Genomic DNA, 26,901 nt, shown 5'->3' with positions numbered 1-26,901 from the left:
GTGATCTGGGGATGTACTGAGCAGAGAAGGAGGGCTCAGCGCTTGTCTCTCCACCCTTAGGCCTTTTCTCATCACCTTCCAAGACAGGATGACCATTGGCCGGTCAGGGGTGGTCCTGTATCCAGGGGGCAGGACCTGGCATCCCTGCAGAAGCTGGCTGCAGTTCTGTGTCCTTGGGCGGATAGGACTTGGTAGGGCCCACCCTGGCAGCTGCAGGCAATCTCAGGAATAAGAGGGTGAAGGATGAGTTCCGCTGGTTTCCTCTGGGAAACACAAAGCGAAGCGCTAACTCATTGAAACTAGGATTTGGTTCTCTTTGGGCGGGTTTAGATGGTGGGTGCTATGCTCACAAGTCTAATGCAGTCTGGATTCGGGTTCACTCATGTTATCTGAAGAGCTCTAGCAGAGTAGAGCTCAATGTGTCTATACCTCCATACCTCTTCAGCATCTTCAGCTGAGTCACTTTTATTCAGTATTGCAAGATGAGAAAGTCAAACAGAGATCTGTTGCATAACAGTCTGAATATGCTTAACACTGAACTGTGCACTTAAAAATGGTCAAGGTGGTAAATGTAGTGTTATGTGTTTTTAACACACAAGAAAAGTTGAGTATATTTTAAAGGCTACAGTAATTTCTTAATTGACCTGCTCTGTGTATGCATATTTGCATCCCTCCGAGTCCGTCAAAGTCATGGCTCCGACGTGGGTGTCTGCCTGACGCTGTCTCACCCTCCACTTGCCTCTCTTCCTCCTTCCTTCCATGCACAAGGTCCTGATCACATAAGTCTGGAAGGGGCTTGTGGTTAGAGTTTCTGGCTGCCTGCTGTGATCACAGTCCCTGGACCCAGTTAATCTAACTCCACCTTCAAACCTGCCCTCTCATTGCACACTGAAACCCCCTGTACCTTCAGCTGTCCTCTAGAGCTGTTCCCACTGAGCAAGGTGGTGAGTGTCCTTGGGTCAGCGAAGGCTTACTGGGTACCATCGGTGTCCTCATGACCGCTCTGGATGTTGTTTTCAACCTCAGCTGGAGCATATGTTTTCAGGCTGTGTGTCATACTGACCAGTCTCAGTACAGCTGCAGGCCGCCCTGGACCTCAGGACACACAGGAGCAGGGAGCCACCTGGCACGATGCTTCCCTCAGGGAGCCTGAGGAGGCCTGGAGCTCCATTCAGTGGCCTCCACCTGTCAGGGACTCTCTTGGTGGTCTTAGGTCAGCCTAGGGTCACATTCTCTCTGAAATGCTCTCCCGACCCCCATCTCTTCCCCACGTGTCCAGGCTCACCACCCATCTCCATGGAAAACACTGACCTGTGACTGTCCCTTTGCTCTATCACCACCGCCGCCCCCCCCCACCCCCCCCAGCCACCCCACGCCAATCATGAGCTCCTGGAAAGCAGGAGGAACCAAGAATTTTGGTGGCAGGGGAGGAACTTCCTCCTACCCAAGCCTACCAGGGAGGGAACCAGGGTAAAAGAGATTGTGGAGCAGTGGCCAGTGAACCCAAGCTGAGGGCTTCTGGTGATGTTTCTGGGAAGGACTCTTGTTCTCTATTTGTTGCCACAGGGGAAACTGCACTTTCTCCACCTATGAGGTCCTATCACTGGAGACGAGTGGTAGGTGGGGTATTCAGGTGCCATCAGCAGTCCAAAAGGAGGGTCCCATCTGGGGTTAGGACAAGCCATGCCCTGTCAAACTGATGCTTTAGGACCATGAAGAGCGGTGGACAAACAGATGCTCACAAGCGCACATTTGGTGATAGAGTTGGCCTGCCATGTTGCAGGGAGCTCTGCATGCTTCTAATTTGGGAAAGATTTTAGAGTGAGAAATGCATGGTCATTGCTGGAAGCTGTTGTTTCAACTACTTACTTTCATTGCATAAAAAGCATGTTATAAATTTGAGAGTTGATGAATCAGTTCCTTTTGCTCCAGCGACCCTCACTGTACCAACAGGTGGATTTGAGTGCCCCAGGCGGTCACCCTGATGGGCGTCTCCCCACGTTTCTGAGAGGCCTGCAGGTGTGGCCTCTTCTACCTGCTCTGCACCACCTGGGCTGGCCTGCAGCAGTGATTCTCAACCCCTCAGACCCACCATTCTGTGTTTAGAACATCTGTTATCTGATGCCAACTTTACTACCCTGAAATCAAAGTCACAGCTTATATAAACTACTTAAACACAATTTTTAAAAATATATGTAACACCCTAACACTCATGTTAAAGTATAAATTTTTTTAAAAAAAGCAATTTATTTAATTTAGTGTTCATCCTAAGGTGAAAACCCTCAGGCAGGCCAGCCTAGGGAACAAAAATCATCCCCTCAGATCTTTTTTATTGGGGAAAAATGCATCTATTGTAAACTTTACCATTTAACCATTTAAAATGTACAATTAAATGGCATTAAGTACCTTCACAATGTCGTATAACCATCCCCTCTATCTAGCTTCAGAGCACTTCTAAACTTTCAAAAGGAAATCTGTACTCAGTGGCAGTCACCCCCATTCCCCGCTATCCCAGCCCCTGGGAGCCCCAGTCTGTTTCCTGTCTCTGGAGAGTCCCCTCCTCTGGGCATTTCACGTAAGTGAGGTCCTAGGATATGTGTTGCCTTTGCAGTCAGGCCTCTTTGATTCAGCATAAGGTTTCGCAGGCTCACTCGTGTTGTGGCATAAGGCTGAGTGATGTTCAGCTAAGTGATGGACAGCTCATGCTGTGCTTATCCAGTCATCTGTGGATGGTGACCTTTTGGTGACTGTGAATAGAGCTGCTGTAAATGTTCACGTATAAGTATGCGTTTGAACCCCTGGCTTCGCTGGTGGCTTAGACGGTAAAGAATCAGCCTACAATTCAGGAGACCCAGGTTCAATCCCTGGGTTAGGAAGATCCCCTGGAGAAGGAAGTGGCAACCCACTCCAGTATTCTTGCCTGGAAAATTCCATGAAGAGCGGAGCCTGCTAGGCTACAGTCCTTGGGATCACAGAGTTGGACATGACTGAGCAACTGACACTTTTCATTCTTTGGGGGTAATACCCAGGAGTGGAACTGCTGGACCGTGTGGCAGTTCTTTGGCTAAGCTTCCCAGAAGACGCACCCTCTGATGTTTGAAAGTCTGCTTTGGTGACCCCCTGGCCTCTGGTATGGATGGCTTGTTTCCAGAAGTTCTGCCTTGTGTGTGGTAGAAATAAGCTGGTCAGTACAGGTGTGACTGACGCTCACATATGCCTTCACTGCGGAGAAGCGTTAACTTATGTCATCCTTGGGTAGACAGCACCAAGACCCCCCTCTTGCTGAGGAAAAGAGGCTATGACAGCTCCAGCCGAGACAGGCCTGGGAGTCACAGCTCTCTGGCTGCTCTCTGCAAGTCTTGTGTGTTGTTTCTTCTGATGGCCCATTGGCCATTCGGGCCTCGGGCCTCAGGCCTCATCTGCTTGCGTCACCTTCCACTGAAGGTGGCCCCAAAAATGGACAGTCCTAGTGACCATCCTGAGATGCACTGAGGAATCATCACAGTTGCTGAAAGATGAAGTATGTGGGGAGAGGCCAGTAAGATAAGTGATGGTAGTGGGCGGAAGGAGAAGGTAAGAATAAAATAAATTCAAATAAGCAAAAAGGAACTCAAACTTGGCACCAGCCTCTGCTGATGGTGTCTTAACGGGTAGGGGTCATGCAGGGGGCCAGTAGTGGTCTTGCCTTTTGGTTGCTGTGTGACTTTTCACATCTGTGCTGTAAATTACAAGCTTACTCTGGGTAAAACATGAGCATATTGCTGAAATTTCTTATAATAGAAGGGAATGCTTCCTAGCTTTTTGGACACAATCAGTTTCCCTTTTAAATCTGTCATTTTAGAGGAAATGCTACCACCTAACCAAGCACTTTGCTGTTCCCCAGTGGAAAGGCTTTCCACTTTTGTAATCCAAATGGTAGGCGTCCTTTCCTCAGCCTCTTGGCGTTCTTTGGCTGAAGTCCGCTGGCCGCATTCCTATACACGCTCCTAAGGCTCTGGGGTCCATTGGGTCAGAGAGGGATCCCAGGGAGTGAGGCTGCTCCCTGAGCTCTTCAACGTTATTCTGCACTCAGACTAGGAATTTCTAAAAGGCATCACCCAACCCTTTAAGAATATACCCTGCAGCTGAATCAGTTCCTATTTCAGTTTAAGGAGGGAAAAGCTCCTTACGTCATTGCTAAGTCATTCTGGGAACATTTAAGCTGGGAGGAGTGTTTGGGTTTCTCGTTGTCACTTTCCCTTTGCCACTCTCTCTTTAGAGGATGCACATGTTTATTTGAATGAGCTGAAATCAGAAGGCCTCAAACTTAACTCGGGAGCCAAATAATCCAGACGAATCCTTGGCGATTGTTTTTGCTTCTAGGAAGGCGAGGGAGTTTCCAGAACCCACCGTGCAAGCCTTGATGACGCAGGCTTCATTCTTATGTGATCGTATAGAGATAAATAAATAGATTAAGGACGCTTTACCTCGAAGTGCCCCAGATAGAAGACGAAGGTCATGTTTCAGGAGGTCATGAGTTTTCATTCACTTATGAGAGCCGGCATTTGCCACCTGACTGCACAGCACACTCACCTAGGAACTGGACAAAATGCAGGTGATGAAAGTGCCCGTGTAGCTTCCGCCTCCAGGAGGTTCGGTTGGATTGGCCTGGGTCATGTCTCAGGGGTCAGAATTATCTTAAATGTTACCCACTTGTGAAACTCCAGTGTGAATCCAAGGTTGAGATGAGCCCTGGATCTCGAGCTTGTTTGTGTGTTGGAAATATGAGTGTTTAAAAAAAGTGCTGACACCTGGACCTCACTCCTGAGGGTTGTGACTTCACAGGTAAGGGGTGAGGCCCTAGAGTCAGGATTTTTAGTGTGATTTTAATGTTCAGTCACATTTGAGAATCACTGTTTCACATTCATGTTTCATCTTGGGGCTGTGGCCTAACCTTCCGGAGGCTGTCCCACTGTTTGGTGAGGCAAGAGAGATTCTGCTTGCTGTAGGACTCCGAGCATGGATGGGTGTTCTGTGCCTGGGTGCTGGGTGGTGACTCCCTGTGCTGGCCCCTACACAGGTCCAGGCTTTATTTGAGCAGGTAGAGTGGGTCACCTCGCCTCGCTGGTTCTCAAGTTCATTTTTAAATTGAATCAGATAGTTACCCAGATAAATCTGAATCTGCCCTAGCACCGTGCAGGGAAAATCTGTGTGCTCTGTGATTTCACTCTGTTGCATAACTGGGAGTTCTCTGTATTTAGGTGAAGAGTAGCCAAGGGGCTCCTGGCTTCTAAAAATACAGTTTTCTAGTGAGTTATCTGAGAATGTCACCTCTTGAACCTCCATTGGTTCAGTGGTAGATTGGCGACCATTGTGCCACCTTCCTAGTTAGGCTGTATTCAGTCCCAGGTGCTAAGTGCTTGGTGGGCACCCCACTTCTTGGCCCCAGACCCCCACTTCTCCAGGGCTCAGTGGGTATGTCTGGGTGCCCCCATATGAGGACTGGCTCTCCTGTTCTGTCTTCGGCACCCCCAAATTTTCCTGCACTCACTCCATGCCACTTTCTTGTGGTGGCCGGTGTAAGGCTGCACTGCCCTGATCCTGGCAGGGCTCCATCCCTGTGAGTGGCCTGAATGACCGAATGGGCAAGCCTTGCTTGTCTCTCATACTCAGCAAGGTCCAACATCCCATAGTGAAGCTGAGCCCTACCCCTCAGCCTGGCCTGGACTGAGGCGATGCCTCACATACAGATGCACTCAGGCTCAGCACGTGTTATTTCTCTGTCTGTGACCCCAGCTCCACCCATGAATAAGGTGAATCACTGAAACACTGAGATTCTCAGGCCTTCGGGAGTAGCGATGAGGGGGGCACCTGAGAACACCTGCCCCCTTTCCAGCCTGGATAGGTGGGTCTTGAGGCCTGGTGTGTATCATGTCCTGTGTCAGGAGGAGAGGAGAAGGATCTGAAGACATCCGACTGCCCAGTGTAGGGACTGGCTGGAGTGGGCCGCCTCTGGTTGTACGGCCACTGCAGACCATGTCGCGGTGCTACGTGTTGGTGGGAAAGTGAAAATCCCAAGGATGAGACCGGTAGGCAGCGTTTTGTTCAGGAAGAGTTGCTCCCCACCAGATCCCCCACACAGACCCCTGGCTGAGAATGTGAGCAGGGCTTGTACGGGGACTCGCAGGTCACTGGGATTGTTGGTAACCCTGTCGTCCTAGGTTTCCATGGTTTCTATGCTGATTCCTATCGCTTTTGTGACTTGGAGGGCAGTGGGCTCCTGGGGCCTTTTCTACTGGCTGCACCAGGGCTGAGCAGGGCAGGGGGTGGCCCCGGATGCCCTTTGCCTGAGGAAGGCCCCAGGAGGGGGCGGTTTGCCAAGCCATCTGCAGGGACCCAACCGGCGTGGGCACAGGGCTCAGTGCAGCAATTCTATCTTGCTCGCCGTGTCTCCTCCTCCCTCTTTTTCCAGATTTGACTTCTCTGAGGGCATGCTCAGTCACTCAGTCATGTCCAGCTCTTTACGACCCCATAGACCATAGCCCACCAGGCTCCTCTGTCCATGGGATTTTCCAGGCAAGAATACTGGAGTGGGTTGCCATTTCCTTCTCCAAGGGACCTTCCCAACCCAGGGACTGAACCCGCGTCTCCTGAATTGTCAGACAGATTCTTTGGACTTCTCAACTGAAGAGGAAAAATTTGGTCATAGCCAGATTTATGAGTGGCTTCTTTACTACAGTTCTGAGTATGGGTTTGAAGCATTTCTTATTTAACTGACTAAGTGAAATGGAATCAAGGCACTCCCTGGAGAGGGTGGGCAGCCTGCCTCCAGCCGCTGTTGGATGACTCAAAGGGTGTGATCCCAAGAGGCACTCCCCTCCGAACCTCGAGGACACTCTAGTCCTGCTGTCTGTAAATTAGGGTAACTTGTATAACTCCTGTGAGCGTATTGGTGCAGAAAGCCACCTCCCATGGGACTGTCTCTGTATCTAATGGGAGGGTCCAGCGGACTTGTCAGAATGATATTTGTTAATCAGACGCCAGGCACTGTTTGTGTTTGTGGATCTTCACATAGAAACTAAACACAGGTACAGACCTCAGGGACATTGAAGGTTGGGCTTCAGACCATTGTCATGAAGCAAATATCGCCTCAATAAAGTGACTCAGATATGTTTTTGGTTTCCAAGTGCATCTGAAAGTTATATTTATACCATTCAGTTCAGTTCAGTCACTCGGTCGTGTCCGACTCTTTGTGACCCCATGGACTGCAGCATGCCAGGCTTCCCTGTTGATCACCAACTCTCAGAGCTTTCTCAAATTCATGTCTGTTGAGTCAGTGATGCCATCTAACCATGTCATCCTCTGTCGTCCCCTTCTCCTCTTTCCTTTAATCTTTCCTAGCATCAGGGTCTTTTCTAGTGAGTCAGTTCTTCACATCAGGTGGCCAAAGTATTGGAGTTTCAGCTTTAGCATCATTCCTTCCAAAGAAATCCCAGGGCTGATCTCCTTTAGAATGGACTGGTTGGATCTCCTTGCAGTCCAAGGGACTCTCAAGAGTCTTCTCCAACACCACAGTTCAAAAGCATCAATTCTTGGACGTTCAGCTTTCATCACAGTTCAACTCTCACATCCATACATGACTACTGGAAAAACCATAGCTTTGGCTAGATGGACCTTTGTTGGCAAAGTAACGTCTCTGCTTTTTAATATGCTGTCCAGGTTGGTCATAGCTTTTCTTCCAAGGAGCAAGCGTCTTTGTAGTCTGTTAAGTATACAAGAGTGTTATGTCTAAAAAAAAAAAAAAAAAGACAGTGATCATACCTTAATTTAAAAATACAAAACAAAAAAGTAATTACAATAGTAATATCAAAGACCACTGAGTACAAATTACCATCACAAATATAATAATGAAAAAGCTTCAAGTATTGTGAGAATTACCAAAATGTGACACAGAGATGCAAAGTGAACCAGTGCTGTGGGAAATGATGCAGTAAATGTGCTGGATGCAGACTTGACACAAACCTTCCATTTGTAAAAAAAAATAGTGTCAAGTGCAGTAAAATTCTGGAGCGTGCTGTGTGTGGAGGGGCAGAGGTCAACCCAAGACCCCATTTTCCTCGTCTGCAAAAAGATGCAGTACACCACCTTAATCTTGTGATTATGGGATTTCCTCTGTGAGCCTGTGTGCCCAGGCCTGGCTGCTGTGGGGAGCCTGGGTTGTTGTTTGTCATTCCCCCAGCAGAGGTGGGTGCACGTGGGCACATCCCAGTGCCACAGCAGCATCATGCCCGCCCCCCCCCCCCGTTTCTCCAAGGATGTCACAGTGGGCTGGAAGTGGTGCTGGGGTCCCTCCTATCTGCACTGCAGTCTGAGAGGAGGGCGCAGTCTGTCGTCTGGGGAGGCCTGGCCTCTGATAACTCTGGTGCCTATATCTTTGCCTCTTTAGGAAGGGCAGACACACTCTGCTGGGAGAGCGATGCCTCTGTGCAGGGCTTCCCAGGTGGCGCTAGTGGTAAAGAATCTGCCTGCAATGCAGAAGACATAAAAGGTGTGGGTTTGATCCCTGGGTTGGAATATCCCCTGGAGGAGGGCATGGCAACCCACTCCAGGTTATTCTTGTCTGGAGAATCCCATGGACAGAGGAGCCTGGCGCATGATAGCCCATGGGGTTGCAGAGAGTCAGACACGACTGAAGTGACTTAGCACACACACGCGTCATCGATAGAAAGACACACTGCCATCCTAATAGCCTGCAGCAAGTCTCCCAAACCACCTCTGCTGAGATTCCCCAGACCCTCTCCCCCATCCCCTATAAAGTGAGTCTTTGTTGGTTGGGGCATGGCTGAAGGATCTATGATGTTTCTTGCACTGGACAGTGGGCAGTGGATGTTGAGTGTTAGTGCTTGAATTTAGCTTTCCCCTGCCCAGAATTCCTCACTGTTGAGTCGAGTGGTCATGCTCAGGGGCCTCACTCGACTGTGCACCTCTGCAGGTGGTGTGGCCTTCAGGGCACTCTGGCCCTGACTGGGGATGAGCACACAGGGCTCGCACACACCTCTGGCATGTTCTCAGCCACCGTAGGTCACACCCAGCCCAGTCCTATCCCAGAGCCCCAGGCACCGTCCACGGCCTGGTCCTCCCTAGAAGCTGCTTTCGAAAGGAGTAGGCAGGCTGTCAGAGCTGCTGGTTGCCTGGGCTGCTTCCTTGCGTCCCTGTGAGTCTGAGGATGCCCCCTAGGTTGCATGTCCATGCACAGCAGCCCCTGTGGCTCCCCTGAGCAACAGTGTGGACCTCCGATAAAACACAAAGTATTTTTTGACACTTTGAAATAAAAAGTTGTACTGGTTACAATTCTGATATCACTATACCTGTACACTGGGATTGAGCAAATAAGCACTTAGATGATTCATGGTGGTAACGAAGAATGGACAAAGTTTCTTTCTTAAAGGTGCAGCATAACATATAAAGAAGGTGACCGTTTGTGTAGACAAGTGAATATGTATTCCTGTTTGTGACTCAAGAAAAGGTTTCTGTGTCTCTGGTCTGAGTGGCTGTTACTTCCTCAGACTAGAGCAAGGTGCAAGCACTCTGACCCCAAAGTTAACCACCGATGCCTTGAGAAGAAGATGGATTACTAGGGCAGAGGCCTCAGACCAAGTCCCTGCGGCTGTTAGGCAGCCTGGCTTCTTTCAGTCTTATTCTTTCTTGCTCACTCAGTGATGAGGAAGAAGCTTTGATCCTGGGTCCCAGCCCTTCTTTGTTCCATATGCTTCCTGAGCACCTCTGGTGGGCCGGGCAGTGTTCTTGACCTTGGGGAACTAGCAAGGCACGGCTCCCTGCCGGAGCTGACATTGAGAAAAACAGATGGGACATGGACAGTGGTCATTTCACCCAGTAAGGGGATGGGCTTCGAAAGGGTCATGCGGGGTGAAAGAAGTCAGACACCAAAGAACGTGGAGTGTACGATTCCATGTACGTGAAGTGTCCAAAGTAGGCAAATCCATAGACACAGAAAGTAGATGAATGGTTGCCAGGGGTTGGAGGTGGGGGATGGGGAGTGAATGCTTAATAGGTATGGAGTATGACTTGGGTGATGAAGATGTTCTGGAGCTAAAAAAATACAAAATACAGAGTGCCTCTGAGAAGTTTTAAAGTCAATTTTAATTGAAGGTGAGTGTTCTCCATAATGAAAGCACCTGCAGCCCACTTGTTTCTCTCCTAACAGGGGATGAACCACTCGGGGGAAGATTCCGGAAGCTGAGCCTTGAGAAGTATGATAACGAAGCTGGGGAGCAGCCCACCTTCTCCAAATGCAGCTGGGGAAAGACCACCAGTTCAGAACAGACTCCAGGCCTGGCGCCTTTTCTCTCCCCAGACAACGCCAAAGAGGTATACACTCTGCTACCCAGAGCCTGGCCTGAGCCCTGTCCCAAGTCGCCAGTTCAGTTCCCCACCCAGCTTCGTCCCTATCTCACAAACATGGTTCCTCCCTGAAGGCAGGCCTGCCGGCTGGGTGGGATCCCCCCTTTCCCAAGAGAGCTGTGCCGGCATGCACTTGGTCATCTGTGTTCTGATCTGTAGAATGGGGATTGAAGGGTCAAGTATGCGATGAGTCGTGAGGGTAGAGGTCTCAGAACTCCATGAGTGAACAACAGTGGCAAAGGGCAAACGGAAGTCATCTTAAAGGAACCCGAGTCCCTGACCCAAAGCCTCCTGGGGTCCCTGGGAGGGAGGAGGAAGAAATATGGTCACTGTGGATATGTGTCCTTCAGGGAGATGTACAGAGTGTTTTTGAGGAGCCATACTTAAGGCTTTTAATCAGAATTGAAGTAAGACAGGTTGGCAAAGCCCAAAGATGAACCTTTTGAAATTAGGGTTTCATTTATTCTCAGAAGTGGACAAGTTGGAACCCAGAATAGACAAGGAAAGAAAGTTGCAGTGTTAATATCTGGAATGTATCCTTCCAGCCTCTTTTCTAGGCCCTTGTGTTTAATTCATTGGGTATTTTATGTATCTGTAAACACATTACAGGTGACGATTCTTTTATCCTGCTTTTTTTACTTAACACTCATTTCCCTCTGCTAAATAAACTCTCTGCCATCTCCACTTATGAACTATGTAATGTTGACCACAAAACACTTCGCTCTGCCTTGACTGTTACTGAAGCTTCTTCCAGTTGTCCACGGCTGCCTCCTGTTGCCAGTCTTAGAAGAGGGCTGGCTCAGTGAGGGCCAGGAACCCCAGCTGTCTGGAGGTGGCCTTCACCTGACTTCCACTTTGCCAATTTCAGGCAGTGATCACCACGTATCCCCCAGACCTGGATGTGATCGATGGCAGGATCTTCTCTCCAACCAACAGTGGCAGTGAATCCATCTCTCCCACCCCTGCATTTCCTGTGTCTCCAGAAACACCGTATGGTAAGAAAGCAGCAGAGCTCCCTGTGTGCAATCCCACCCCTTCAGGGTGGAGAGGGGGACAGCTCCTCACTCTGCCTTCTTTTCCAGGGACAACAAGCCCTCGTTACTCTCCGTTCAGCCCATCCGCGCCACAGATGGGCAGCCCCAGTGCTCTGTATAAAGGAGCTCATGGTAAGACACCCACCTCCTTTCCTCTGCTGTGGACGTCCACTCATGCAGAAATATTTCTACGTGTGTCACACCTAAGAAATGTGGTTGTGGACGGGGAAGATGCAGGGACACAGCATGCAGCCTGCTGGGGGCGGGAGTGGTGTTGACTCTGTTCCCTTCTATTCACTCAGCACTTACAGCTGTTGATGGGTAGGGTCATGGTGTTCTCAGCAGCCGAACATCAATGCTTTTCATCTTGTAGCATTACTTAGAGTTGAAAGAAGAAACGGAAACACCTGACCCACCCTTTTCAGAGAAAGTCAGGGTTGCTTTCAGAGAGCAGTGAGCTCCCCACTCTGAAAGACACGGCTGCCCTCGCCCCTTGCCGGTTGGGAGGTATCCCGTCTTTTATGTTCACAGAGCCCTGTCCTGACTCCTTACATCCTTGGCCACCATCCTGAATCTCCCTAGTTGAATGGCCACTTCTGATTTGTCTGCTGCACCCTGCCCCCGCTCCGCCCAGCACTTTACATACTTGTGGGGTCTAGTTAGCCTGTGCACCGGCCCTGGGAAGGGAGCGTTAACACAGTGGTGGTGGGTTGCTCAGCACCCCTTCCTGGTATGGATGTTCTCCAGCTCCCTTGAGAGTCCAGGACTTCATGTACCTGGGCAGGTGGAGGGGGGATGTAGCCCAAGCTGAACTTACATTTTAGAATCGCTGTTCTCTGTAATCGGGGATCCCTGCTGTTCTGCCCTGGGGAAGGTGAGTGAGGGTTCCCTTTGCTGCTCATCAGATGCGCTTTGGTGGGAGGAGGAAGCAGACTTTGTATTTAAATACCGTCTTTTAGGCAGAGGAAGTTGTAATGACAGCTAGCTCCATTTCCCTCTTTCTCCAGAGAAAACAAGATCTATATATCATTTAATAGGAGGGCCACTTTTCTTCCAAAGTTTCCTTTATGGTTTTAGGTTGCTTACATGTAGTCTTGGCTATTGTAAACAGTGCTGCAATGACAATTGTGGGGCATGTGTCCTTTTGGATCTTGTTTTTCTTCTGGATACATGCTTAGGAGTGGGATTGCAGGGTCACATGGTTGAGGAGCTATTTAATCTTAAGAACACCTTCTGAGTCATCCATATTTTCATGTTGGCAATCCTTGAGGACGTTTGCCCAGGAGGAGCTCAGAGACAAACACACAGTGCTGACTGGGGGTCCCATGTGCTCTGCAGTGTATGAGGGGTATGGCTAACCCCTGAGACACAGCGATGGTGGTGGTGGCTCCCATGTAGGGATTGTATTCAACCCTCTTCTTTACAACAGGGTTTCTTTTTCAGTCTTGTAGTGACCTGTGATGGGGAAGAGCCCTGGACAGAATGGTGGCACTCTGCCAATTTTTATTGGTTGTTTACCTGGTGAGGAGGTTTGAGGGTTTGAAGGGTGAGTAGGATTAAATAGGAGTTAACTAGGTGAATGGAAAGGGGCATTTGGAATGGAGAAATAGCAGGCATAGGCCCTGTGGCAGAGGGTCCTTCACACCAGGAGAGGATGGAGACCACGGGTCTGCAGGGCACTGGAGATATGAGCAGAGGCCCAGCTACAGCTGTTCTCTGTAGCTATGGAGGGTAGTGGTATGGCCATCGGCAAGCAGTGCTAGGTCATTAACAGGGCTCGAGACAGGGAGGCAACTGCTCAGGCTTCTGTTTTCACATATTGATCCATCTGCTGTATGCAGAGCAGCAGTTGGAATAGGCAGTGGGGTGGAGCAGCTTTGACAAAAATGCTTTCAGAAATGATGGGGAAAAGTGTGTTGGATTTGTGGGTGATTCACAGGTCAGGGAGTGTAATCATCTGACCCTATCAGAATGGATTTGAGCTTTGATGACTATTTCTGATTTTGTTGTTATTAAGATGTCAGTTATGTTCTGGCTTCTTTGTTAGTATGCAGCTAGTGTAACACTAACTACATAAAATTCCTCTGTGTGTGTTATTCCATCAGCCTGAACTTGGTACCAGGTTAGTCAGTATAAAGGCTTCCCAGGTGGCACAATGGCAAAGAATCTACCTGAAATGCTGGAGACCTGAGTTCAATCCCTGGGTTGGGAAGACTCCCTGGAGAAAGGAATGGCTACTCACCCCAATATTCTTGTCTGGAGAATTCCGTGGACAGAGGAGCCTGGCAGGCTGCAGTCCATGGGTCACAAGGAGTCAGACATGACTGAGCAACCAGCACTAGTCAGCATAAACCTGAATGTGTCAACTTATTTCCCAGACAGCCAGCAGACAAGTGTCAAGGAGAAACAGCAGGACACCAATTAAAGGTGGTAGAAACACGTTTTATTTGGTACTGTTGCAGCAGGGTAAGGAGCTGAGCTCAACTCCTCATGCTGCAAAGACAGCCCAAGAGCTGTGACAGGGTCAGGGGATGAAAAGTTACTAAGAGGAACATCAAGGAAAGGAAGATTATTGCCAAACTGGCCCAACAGGATCCTGCTGAAGATGGGCTTGAGCATCAGGGGTGGGGATGAGGAACTTGATGAGGGAGCAAGCAGAGGAGATGACTCAGCAGAATCCTTGCCAAGACTGGGCCCTCCAAGGACAGACATCAAAGGCCAAGGTTGAGGCCTTGTAGAGAAGCTCCAGGACCCTCTCTCAGTTAGGTCAGGGAGGGAGAGTTTGGTCATGGGAGAGCCTCATGGTATCCCCTCTCACCTGGCATCTCTGCCCTCTGCTCAGGGTAGCACACATTCTGTTCTGTGTCCCTCCATGTCCTGTGGCACTAAGTTTAGTCTCAGAAGCCTCCATGTCACACACACCTCATTCCCGCCCCCCGCCTGTGCAGTGAACAAGTAAACAGAAAGCAAGCTGAAGGTTATTGATGATAGATGGTTGGGTCAGAACCCAGTGTAGCCTGCCCTTCCCCTGTTGTGTTCCTGCCTGTGGCTGTGTTAAGACAACTCCTCTTTGAAATTACAGTACTCACTCCAGCAAAGTGAGGGGTATTTAAATAGTCACTCAAATAATGAATCAGTTCAGTCGCTCAGTCGTGTCCTACTCTTTGTGACCCCATGAATTGCAGCATGCCAGGCCTCCCTGTCCATATGAATTCATTAAATATGAATTCACATATTGTTGAATTATCCTAGCAGTGTGCTTTAACTCGAAGAGGAGATGATAGCTTCAAGGACTGGGGCCAGGTAGCGGGAGATGGCAGGGCCATTGTAGGCAGTGGGAGGACAGCTGGCAGCAGGGGCTGGAACGTCACAGGGTCTGACAGAATACTGTGAGCTCCACGCGTAGACCAACAGGCCCTACCCACTTAGGACCCTCAGGCAGGAGCCTGGAGTGGTTCCCCTTGGGACTGTCTCTTCAGTGCATCCCTGACACAGCCTATATTACTCCCTGGGAGACATACATCTCTGGGATTGCTATCTTAGAAATCCCAGATATGAGTCTGTGATATTGTGATTTTTGATAAGAAATATATATTTAGTTTTATTTCTGCCACCAAACTCCTAAAGCCTTTGGAATTTCTTAAGTGATGAGAACATAAAGGTGATTTTTGTCATGTTAATGAGATGACTTTTGGAAAAGTTGGGGGCCATGTTGCCAAGAGAGTTGGAACTCTCAGTTTCCCCCTCCCCCCAACCTCCAAGGAGGGGAGAGGGCTGGAAGTTGAACCAGTTGCCAATGGCCAGTGATTTAATCAGCCCTGCCTATGTAATGAAGCCTCTAGAAAAACGCCAAAGGACAGAGTTCAGGGAGTTCCTCAGTGCTGATCGCCTGGAGATTTAGGGAGAGTGAGGTGCTTCGAGACAGCATGGAAGCTCCATGCCCTTCCCTATCTCTCCAGTCTGGCTGTTCTTAGTTATATCCTTTTATTATAAACTGATGAGTGAAATGTTCCTCTTGAGTTCTGTGAGCCACTATAACAAATTATTGCAGCCTGAGAAAGGGGTTGTGAGAGCCTCTGATCATAGCTGGTTGGTCTGAGGGAGCACAGCCTTGTGGGACTGAACCCTTAGCCTATGGAGTTTGATGCTGTCTGCACAGATGATCAGAGTTGAGCTGAACTGTAGCACCCCAGGCTGGTTCTGGAGCATTGCTAGTTGGCGTAGGGAACCCCTGAGCATTGGAGTTGGGTCTAGAACATTTTAGAGCCCCAGAAGGAAATGTGTTTCTTGAAAACAAAAATATTAGTAAGAGATTAGGTAAAGAGGTCATTTACTATCAATCCTTGTGAAGGAAAAAGAGAGAATTATGAAGTGTTATGAACTGTTATTCCTGTCTGAAAGACTAGACATTTTCGAAATAAATGATGAAAAAAAATGAAGAAAGGCCTCATTAAAAGTGTATGATGCTGATATAGCTCAGCTTCTAACTTAATTCATAATAGGTTTTTTTAATTGAGATAAAATTCACATAAGTGAACCATTTGCAGTGCACAGTTCAGTGGCGTTCTGTGCATTCACAACGCGGAGAACCATCATCTTTAGTTACAGAACATTATCTTCACCTGATGGCTTTACAGGTGGGATTTAGGGGACATTTGGGGGCTTTTGCTTTCAATGAACACGATTAACAGCGTTAGTTTACTGAAAGGAAAGGCCTTTATGCATTTTGCAACTTATAGTTTGCATACCCCTGTTTCTGGGAGGAGGGCTGGTGTTTTCAGGGCCCTGCCTGGGGCTGTGGGTGGTGATGTGAATGTGGCGGAGGGGCTTTGACCCTGGACTGCTCTGAACCTGCAGGAAGGAGGCCCTGGCCTGCAGGGTATGGGGTTTGCTGTTGAAATCTCTTAGAGCTGGTTTCAAAGGGCAAAAATGGGTGACATTTGCTGGAGGAAGGAAGGAAAGGAATATTCAGAATGTCTTGAGAGAGAGAGATTAGTTTGAGGCAGTGCTTTATTTTTGTTTAAAAAAAAAGTTGTCATTCTTCAAAGCTTGACAAACTGTAAAATACTTTTCCCAGACCTCTGCTTTCTTTCTGTACCCAGCTCTGTTTTGTTTAGAAATTTTATGAACTTTTAATGAGAATGTTTATAATAGGAATAAAAACATGTGCTGAATGTGAGCATGTGTGACATTTATGCGAGTCCCGATGACTTTGAATTTTGCAGAACCTAAAAAGTGATACGTGTGTGTATATATATGTATATATAACATGTTTACATTGAGGTACATATGTGTATGTAGCTATGTATAGGAAGGTCCACATCTGTATACACATGTGGTATACTTTGCATTCTATGCAAAAAGACGCTTGCTGGTCATTGTGACCCAGTGTGACTGCCAGGGTTAGTCACTGTTTTTCCCCCCACCGCCACCCCAGATTTAGAAAATGAAAAAAGGAAACTTGACTGCTTCAAAATATTTAAAAATAAACAGCGGTGTTGGCTGGCTGGAGGTCAGCCTGCAGCACTGGCCTGTAAATGTGTGGTCAGCAGTCTGCAGAGATGAGAACACTCATTCGCTTGAGTGGAATGAAGCTCAAAACATACAAGATGCTGGCATCCTGTGCTGACACCTCATCCACCAAACAGGCCGGATTGGAAGGGTCCCCACGTGAGCAGGCGATTTCCCGATCATGATGAATGCCATCTTTTGTTTGCTTCCTTTGAGTTTAGAGGAGTCTTTGTTTCTCTAAATTTATTTTATCAGCTCATGTCATCCTCCATCTGGTGGACTGCTCTTGAATCTCAGCCTATAAGACTTATTCTGATGTGCCGCCAATGGGTTTTTGCTGCTCTGTTAGTGCTCAGCCTCACAGGCCAGTGGTCTGGGAGCAGGCCCTGGGGTTGGTGACAGACACATGTGGGTCCTCAGTCACCACTATACAGTTCTTGTACCAGTTGCAGACCTCTTAAGACAGTTTTAAAACTGAAGCAAAAATAATAGCAGCTATATTGTACGTCATATTGGGCTTCCTAGGTGGCTCTAGAGGGGAAGAACCCGCCTGCCCATGCAGGAGATGTCAGAGACACGGGTTTGATTCCCGGATGGGGAAGATCCCCTGGAGAAGGAAATTGCAACCCACTCCAGTATTCTTGCCTGGAGAATCCCATGGACAGAGAAGCCTGGCTGGCTATGGTCCATAGGGTTGCAAAGAGTCTGAAATGACTTATCATGCACACACACACACACACACACACACACACACACACACGTGCATGACGTTGGACAAGTACCCCAAACTTGCCTTACAATATGGGTTTTAAGTTCCAAATACACTTGGTCGTGAATGCATTTCCAAAGCCCCATCATCTATCACAATTTTGCTTTGCCCCAGGGAGACAGACATGGGTCGGTCTCAGCCCTGGAGTGAATTGCAGGCTGCTGACCCTCTCCCATGGTCTGCGGTGGGTGTGGGGTCTGGAATCCCTCTACAGACATGGCCACCGCTTCGGCCTGTGTGTTGTTTTCTCTTCACCTCTCTGAATGGGGATAGGATGCCTCTGAGAACTGGGAATGACTTGAAAGAAAATGCACGTGGAGCCCTGGCCTGTAACAGCTGAGATGTTTTCTTACTAGAAGCATGCGCCCGCATGCCTCTGGCAGTTTTTCCTTTCGTTTAGAGGCGCTCCCTGCCCTGCAGGGACCGCAGATTCCTAGCATGGTGTAACATGGGGGTGGCTGTCTTGGTGAAAACCCTGCATTCTGCGGGATACACTTGGGGAGATTTTGGGTTTATGAGACCTGAGAAGGGTGACGATTTAAGTCTGGCATCTGCCTCTCACCCTTGGTTACTGGCTGTGGTCCACCCGGCTTGGTGCTTTTGGAACCTGGTGCCCTCATTTTAGTGCCTCCTTAACAGAGAGGGACACTGGACAAACCACCCTGATGAGGTAAAGAAGCTTTGTGTGTGGTTGAAATGCTGTCATGTGTTAGTATGTCTGCATATATATATTGCATAGCACACATATGCACTGAGGATGTATATATTCACATATTCATGGTTATGCCCAGACCAAGGCATTTGTTGCTTTTTGAGCACTTGTTACAGGCTGTGCGCTTAAATATATACCTGTGAAGAGAAAGAGCAAGTCTAAAAAACACAAAAGCCAGGGGAAATGAGAATTGCCTAGTCTGAAAATAAGGAAAATCTTTCCTGTGCTCCGGGGCCTGGCACGCTCTTGTTGGACATCTTGGGGTGAATGTCACATGCTCTCAGGTCTCAGTGGGTCACACGGTGGGACAGAGGGACCTCGTGATGCTGGAGTTAGATTTCCTGGAGGAGCATGAGGTTGGACTGCTGTGAAGTCAGTGTGTAACTGAGGTCCTGGGGTTGACTTTTTGTGTTTGCCTTTAATTCCTTCTCTGCAGAAGCAGACCATTGAATTGGATCCTAGAATGTGTAGGGCAGTGCCTCCCCAGGTGCTGGTGGGCAAGCGATCCCTGGGAAGGCAGCAGGCGGGTGTCAGAGTGGCTCTGAGGGCTCCTGTGTGATGTACCATCATTTGGAGTCTTTCTGAGATCCCTCCTAGTTCTGTTTCACTAGGGCAGAGCCTGTGCTGAAGACCTGCGGGTCCTTGAAAGTCTCCCCTCTGTGGTCTCTGCCCTCCCCTTCTGTGTACATGGGAGAAGCCCGCATGGGTCTTAATGGCCCCCTTTCTCTGAAGCAGCTTCTTCGTAAGGCTTCTGAACTTCCTTTGCCATGTCATATACTGAGTTTTAAGGGCGATCCAGCAGATGCCCCATTGTTGGGTGGAGCAGAGGCCCTGGATTCCATTTCATTAAATTAATGCTGGGCAGGACAGAGTGCTGAGAGCTGACAGCACAGCCCCCCTAAGGACCTGGCAGGCTGGTGGGCATGTCAGGGGCTGGTGGGCGGCTGGAAGAGACCGACCAGATGGTGCCTTCAGACGGCACGTTCTCTGCTCGAGGCGTAAGATGGGGCGGCTGAGGGGGACCCTCCCCTGTGCTCGTTCAGGTGCCTGAGCCACCAGATTAGCACCCTTGCCTCCCCTCACAGTTCTCTGCCCTCTCTTACCTCCCAGACAGCTCAGCCTTTCTGAGTCTTCCTCTGGAAGAAAAACTCGTGTTGCCTCTGTCCGCCCTCCGCCTTGCTCATCTCATGGCAGCTCAGGCCTCACCCTCCAGTCTCACAGTTGCTGACCCCATGCCCATAGCGACGTTTCACAGTTCCGCAGTCACCTCTCCTGATGTGGCTGTGACCGTGCAGTGTATCGGAGGGATAGCCAGCCTCGCCTTGTCAGGTGAAGGAGGTCCCCACTGTCCCTGGAACAGCCCGCCTGGCTCTCACCTCCTCATCAGGGTGAAGGGGGTCCCCGCTGTCTCCAGAACAGCCTGCCCAGCTCTCATCTTCCCTGGAATGTGGTTCCCAGTGGGGTGAGCAGGGTTGGGGGCCAGCCTGCAGGAAACAGGAGCCTGGATTGGGGTTATGTCCTTCTCCCTCTGTAGCTTCCAAACCATTATCTGCCTGTGTTTCACTCATCGGTACGTCCCGGCATCTGACGTAGAGAAGGTTCTGGTTTTGTGTTATGTGTTGTTTTCTAATAAGTAGTAAGTAAGTGAGTGAGTAGGGGGGAGGCGCCTTTTACTTAAAGGGAGCCAGGCATGCAGTTTGCTGCTAGGAGTGTGGAGGGAGGCGGCGGGGGCTGGCAGCATGGTGGCTAGCCTGATGTGTGCAGGGGAGGATTGGTATTGCCAACAGTGGACAGTCTTTGTGTGCACTTGATCCGTGATTCCACTGGGGGTAAGTGGGTGACCCTGTGGGTGTGAGCACCCATGGGTACCCCACCTCACACTGAGCCAGATCCTAGGTGCTGGGTGGGGACAGCACAGTTACAGAGGATGAGTTTTCTGAGTGTGACTTGGCATCAGAATCGCTGCCACTCACAGCATAGCCACATCACCTTAGGCCCTGTTGCCCCAGCTGAGCAGAAGAAAGGAGAAGGACAGACAGATCTCCGGAAGGTTATAAAGTCTCCTAGATCCCCACCCGAGTTGTCCCGGTCACAGACGCAGCAGCACAGACACAGCATCCTTCCCCTCCACCCAGCCCGTGGACTGCCCCAGACCTACCAGGCCCACAGGGTCAGCTGGCCCCAGGGGAAGGACCCACCCTGGGGAGTGCCATTGCATCACTGCCCTTCCTGGGCCTGACTGCCGGACGGCCGCCTTCCTCTCTGTCCAGGGAGCTGTGGGCCACGGGAAAGGCCCGTCCATCCGCTGGCTGGGCCTGGCCTGGGCTGTGCTCAGGCATTTCCTACAGATCCTGTGCAGGAGCTGCTACCCTGCAGGCGCATAAACAAGCCAGAGGAAGTACCCTGCTCAGACCTTGGGGCGGAGGGTCCTTGGGATCTTCTTGACCTGTAACTTAGGGAGGTGGCCAAGGGTCACAGGTGTACCTGTCTCTCCTGATGAGAGGCGTGTACCTGTCAACTTTCACCAGGATGATGAGTGGGTCAGAGGGTCATGCCGGGGCTGGGCAGGTGTGACTCAGCCCAGGGAGGTTGGAGCGTGTTCTGGAAGCCTGCTTGCGTGTGCAGGCGCCTCGTCCCATTGTGATGTGCTGAAGGCATTGCCAGTGCCGGCCCGCCAGCAAGAAAGGGGCCTCCCAGGAGTGATATGGGACCTTCTGTCTCAGGGAGGACTTTAGGGTAAGTGGCATCAGCACTAGACTTTAACAGATGAAGTGGATCATGCCGGATCTGAAAGGCAGAGGAGAGGCGAGGCGTGAGTGCCCACTCCCCTCTGTGCTTGGTGGATATAAACCTGGTTAGGCAGGTATCTGCTGCCTGGAGCTTCAGTCTCAAAGGCCATACACAGGACAGAGCCTCTCTACCATGCTTTATGGACTTGTTACTGTTAGATCTCAGGCCTTGAGATATGGAGCGTGAACTTACCTGACTGAGGGGGATAATGTCCCAAGTCTTGTAACAGGGTGGGGGGCACTTGAAATGGGCTTTGAAGAGTATATAGGAGTTCACCAGATTACTGGGTAGTAGGCCTTTCAGCTAGAGGGAAGAACTTGAGCAGAGAAGAGGGAAGAAAGGGATAGAATGTGTTTAGGTCCACCAACAGGCTGTTGGTGGACTAAGCTACCAGCCAGGTGAAACAGGCTAAGTGGTTGGAAATGAGACTCTGCAGACTGGGTGTGGTAGGGTGTGGGAGTGACTGCGGCCAGGAAGAAAACAAGAGGACGGTCCCCCAGGCTACCTTGGGCAGGGGATGAAGTGAAGGTCTTCTTAGGGCTGGTGACTGGGGCGGATGAGAGGCAATGGCCCCACCTAGGGGGAAGGGACTGGGGTGTGGAGCCTGGCTGGCGAGTGGGATGCAAAGCTCACCAGGGACTGCAGTGGTTTCCAGAAGCTTCTCCTTTGTGAGCATTGGATCCCAGGGAAGCCCGTCTACCTTTGGGGGAGGTGACTCTTGAGGCTCAGTCGTGGACAGGAGGCTGCCCTTGGGGGTGCGGTTTGGGGTGTCTGTCTCCCCAGGGTCACCAGCCGCACGTGCACTAGCTGCTTGTCCCTTGAATAGCACTGACTCTGGGGCTGCAGCTAAGCTGTGGAGGGCTTCAGCGAGGAGTTTGCAGGAGATTAAAGGGAGGGAAAGGGAAAAAAACGGGGAAAGAAATGAAAAGGAAGCAAACCGCGCAGTGGAGCGAGGCGGGGCCACTGCCGTCTGAGGCATTGAATGGGCAGGCCGCCCGACAGAGCCAGCGGCCGCCCAGCAAGCCCAGATTCTTTCCTCGGACGAGCTCTCCCTGCCGCCCTCTGAATGGGCCTCCTCAGAGGTGGCCGCCCCGCGTCCCGCCCCGACTCCCCCGGGACACCGGAACCCAGAGTCGCCCTGCCGCGGTGGGTGGGGGACTCCGCTGGGGACAGTCCTGGGAGCGCCTTCGCCTGGCCCCCCAACCTCCCTGGCTGTCTGTGGACTGACCGGCGCCCCGAGGTGCCCAGGTAAGTGCCGCGCCCAGTCCCTGCTCTCTGCAGCCTCTGGCCACGTCTCCGCTGATGCTGAAACCTGAGCTCTGGGGCGGTGGGGGAGGGGAGGCATGGGAGTGGGAGGAGGTGGGATGCCAATTCCCAGGGCCAGGAAGGGCAGGGAAGTCAGGACTGGGGAGGAGGGTGACTCTTCCCAGAGTCCCCTGTCACTTGAGGACAGCCCTCAGGTCCAAAGGCTGTGGGACAAAATGCCCCAGCCCCAGAGCTTGAAAGGCTCCTCCTTCTAGAAGAAAGCCATGCTTTGTCTTTGCTGAGGCTCACTGGGGCAGAGGAAAGCCTGGTTTACAGATGTGCGGCTTTCCGGGGGAGCCGGGGCTGCTTCCCAGCACAGCACATTCTTTTGCTGCAACTGAGAAAGCCCGCCTGCCCAGTTCCAGGGCTGTCCTCCACCCCCAGAGCCCCTGAGGGATCTCAGGCTGCCCCGAGGGCGGAGGGGCCCCAGGCTGCACCCAGGTGTTCCTGTTTCTTAGGAGAAGCAGTGCTTTTACGGAATGCAGACAGCCTGCCTGAGGAGCAAAGTTGGGCTTTCACAATGAGTTTTACTGTCTTGCTCACTGTTGGAACAATCAGAGGGAAGATTTTAGAGTCCAAGATTGTAAAACAAGACACAGTCACTGAAATAACCTGTCTGCAATATTAGCAGAGCTTCTGGAGGGTAGAGTGTCTGGGTCCTTCCCTGTGTCTTACCTCTGGAACCTCCGAGATGAGCCAGGCAGCACCGTGGGCCCAGGCTCTGAGGGCAGCATAGGTACGGGACATACTTAGATCAAGGGGCCACCCTGGGGCATCTGTGCCTGAGGACCCCTTACTATTCTGTGTACTGTCTCTGGGCTGACACAGCGCTGTGTGTGTATATTAGCTGGAAGGATGGGGGTGATCAAGAGGAGAGAGAAACACTCCCTCTAAGAAAGGCAAGCTCAGGTCAGTGAGTGGTCCCCCTTCTCACTCTTGCCAGCCTGAAAGTCTTGTGTGTTCTCTCTTTGAGGACTGGGAGGATTTCCCGCTATTGAATGGATGATAATGTCGTTCAAATAGAGACATTTGAACAGAAAATGACAGAGATGACATTTTAATACAGTATATACACGATAGCAGGTTTCGATGAATTCCATATGTATGACAATAAATCAGAACTTACCTGGTTAGGATGGAAATATTTTTCTAACTCCAAAGGTAAATTTAGGAGCATTTTGGTCCACTTATATCAGGACAGTGAGGTCTTTCTCTTCTTCTGTTGGTGATGGTGGCTGGTAGGATCTGGGGAGCCAGCCTCAGGTGGGGCCTCCTATGGACGTTCTTTCTAAGTGGAAGTCAAGGTCCTAGGGCTGCAGGCGACTCCCAGAGACCCTGAGCTTTCCCACATGAGGGGAACTCGCACAGCAGGCTCTCTGAGATAGTGTTATGCTGTATTTGGAGGAAAGAGGCGGATACTATAGCGTAGGGTTGTTCTGTTACATTAAGGCTGCTGACTTTGAGATCTTTGTGGGGGTGCAAAGGACTCTTGTGGAAAGAACATAGCTTCCCAGTCATAGGGATGAGGTGACTGCCTTTGAAAAAGTTCCTTAATCTCACTGTTCAGCATCTCTTTCCTCATCCATAAGGCTAATAAGTCTGCACATGGAAACCTTTTTCTGAGGATAAATCGGCTGTATATGGCTTAGCACAGTGCCTGGCAGGTAGTAGTAGGCACCCAGCAAAAAGCAGCTATTATTCTGATTTCTGAAAAGTTGTTGTGTGTGAAATTATCAGGATTTTAAAACGTCTTTGTGAGAAGTCGTGAACATTCAGATCTGCACCGGTAGCCACCACAGCATTGCTCTGAAAGCATAAAGTGGGACTTGGGTTTGATGATCTGCGTAAGTTCTAGGCAAGCAGTTTACACATTACAAACTGTTAGTTGACGTCCTAACTGTTGCATACTTTGTCTTTTCTCTCTCCTACCCTTCAGTTTCCCCTCCCTATATTTTAAGAAAGCAATAAAATAACGTCCAAAGGCATAACACTGCTCAGGTCAGGTGAGTTGGAATCAGCTAGATTGGGTGGTTTTGTGTTTGTGACTGAAAGGTGTTGTTAAGTGCCCTGGAAGCTGGTCTGTAGCCGTCAGTGGCGTGTCCAGAGTTGGTTCTGAGTCCCAGTCACTCTACAGAAGACTCCCCTTGACAATCTTTACTCCAGGCATTCTCCTGTGACGTAAAGGTAACAGAATCATAGTTTACAGAGGAGCTGGGGTCCAGAAGACCCCCTTCCAGAGACTGCACTCCTGTTTCCTCCTTCAGTGCCACCACCCACTTTATCCTGTAGATTTGAGGACACTGGACAGAGAAATCGGGGAACCAGTTCAGCTTCTAGTCCTCCCACTAAACACCTGGGGACTCTTGGCCTGAGAAAGCATCCTCTGATATCTGATAGTGCTTACTAGCCTCAGGGCGGGCACGTAGTGGAAAACGTGGGCAGGGACCAGCCACTCCAGGTAAATAAATGAAATCCAGGTAGGATCTTATAAACTCGGAATGAGAAACAACAGAATGAGTTGGAGGGACTGGGGTTAGGATATGATTAGGATTCAGCTGGGTGGAGGACCCAGGCACGCATGGGACTGCTAGCTTTCCTGGGTGATTTGAGTGCACATAGAGAAGCTTCTAGAATGCCATGGGACTCCTCAACAGCTCTGAGAAGGTGACAGAGCAGAGTCTCCCCTAGGACAAGATTTGATCCCGGATGGTGTGGGTCTCAGGGTCCCCGCCTGGTGTGTCTGTGGGTGGGAACAGACCTGATGTCACCCAGCTATCCCCCTGCCTCAGAGCACACGCTCTGAGGCGTTCCCATAGTTTTCTGACTGTCCTGTAGGTTCCACTGTCTGTTCGCTTTCTAGTTCTTGGTATGATGAGTGAGTTTTAGGATTTATCCTGGACTTTCTTGATATTATGTTGTGAGCTATCAATTCTGTCTCAGCTGGTCTTGTTTGAGGCATGCTCCTACCCGAGTGCAGTTCCAAGGCTGCGTGGATTATTGGATGTTTAGATGCACTTTCCAAAGACCTTGCTCACTTGAGGGAGGAGCTCATGTGGCTCTCCTGCTCTGCCCTAACCTCTGCTCTGGGGCCTAAGGCTGGGTCGGGGAGAAGGCCAGCTCACCCTGCACCCAGCTGACTCCACCCTGGTGGAGAAGTCCGGCTTCCTCCTCCTGTGAGGTGGGGTTGATATGGAAGGTCAGCTTTCCACTGGGCCTTGCTAAACCTGAGGTGGGGGTGGAGTCCTGTGGGTGTTGGGTAGGAATAGGGCCAGGCGGTGTTGCGGAAAAGATTTTCTACTATTAGTCCACTCATTTTCCTTTGATCAGTTTTGCTTCTTTGGTTAGATGAGCAGGCTTTTCTGGAGCTATTTTTGCTGACAGTTCTGGGATCTACCTGAGACAATAAGGAAGTCAGGAAACTCAGTCTGGATGGTGTCCTTCCTCCCCTCCCCTCCACACCCCCTCCCCTGCCCACCCTATCCCCACCCCCCACCCCAAAGCGTTTGGGTCCTTCTTTCCATCTGTCAGAGTTCCCTGTATGAGTGGTTGTGTGATGTATGGGACTGTAGTTGTAAACACAAGGACCAGAGAGAAGTGGGACTACTCCGTCTTGGCCAGAAGCGCAAGTTCCCAACATTATTATTTTCAGCACTGCTAATTCAGTAAACACTCCCTGCACAAACACCTCCCATGTGCTGGGTAACTGTGGACACCAAGGTGGAGCAGGCACAAGACCCGTGGCAGGCACTTCACTGGCGGGTTGCAGAAGGGATGCACAGGAGCCTGAAATATCCAACGAAAGGACAAGAGATACATAACAAAGTTAATGAGGAAGAGGGATTTAGTAGAAGGCCTTCCAACAATCAAATCCTTGTGTGGAATGTGAAGCCGTTAGCTTGAGACAGAGTCCTCTTTCCTAGAGTAGATGGGGTTGAGGTAGCATGTGGGCAGTTTTGTAATAAAAAGATAAAAACAGAATACCTGTTGCCACCTCACCGCTGAGAGGGAAGAAGGGAAGGCTCAATCCCAAGGCCATAGCCTCAGAAATCTGAGCAGGAAATGGGAGTGGCTCCAAGTTCATCTGGTGGGGAGACCGAGACCCCTGGTGATCACCTCCCCAGAGCATGCCCCAGCCCTTTGGAAGGGGCACCATCAATTCACATTCCTGCAGAGTCAGGGGCAGCACGGACCCGATTTCACCAGGCCATGGAGACCCCCTGGTCCCTGTGTACCCAGTCCTCAGCGCTGTCACCTCTGGGAGACACCCTTGTCCTTGTGGGCAGACACCGGGCCCCCTCTGGGAATGAGAGATGATCTTGCACATGTAACCCAAGGCAAATGGATTGTCAGATCGCCATCCTTTTCTCTGTACCACAGAA

The 26,901-nt window shown here is 50.3% G+C and overlaps 1 protein-coding gene across 6 annotated transcripts in view; it reads left to right on the top strand.

The window, feature by feature from the left end:
- The window catches only part of TNS3 (tensin 3), a 223,773-nt gene that overhangs the window by 164,599 nt on the left and 32,273 nt on the right, over window positions 1-26,901 (top strand). For all 6 annotated transcript variants that reach the window (XM_018047057.1, XM_018047055.1, XM_018047052.1 and 3 more), the window contains 3 exons: window positions 10,205-10,368; window positions 11,270-11,396; window positions 11,484-11,567. In XM_018047057.1, the coding sequence (XP_017902546.1) occupies window positions 10,205-10,368; window positions 11,270-11,396; window positions 11,484-11,567 (375 nt within the window). The remainder of the gene's footprint in view (window positions 1-10,204; window positions 10,369-11,269; window positions 11,397-11,483; window positions 11,568-26,901) is intronic.

This window comes from Capra hircus, chromosome 4 (assembly GCF_001704415.2).
Source record: "Capra hircus breed San Clemente chromosome 4, ASM170441v1, whole genome shotgun sequence".
Classification (NCBI taxonomy): domain Eukaryota; kingdom Metazoa; phylum Chordata; class Mammalia; order Artiodactyla; family Bovidae; genus Capra; species Capra hircus.
The sequence above is the reverse complement of the archived record's forward strand: the minus strand, read 5'-3'. Positions and strand labels throughout refer to the sequence as shown.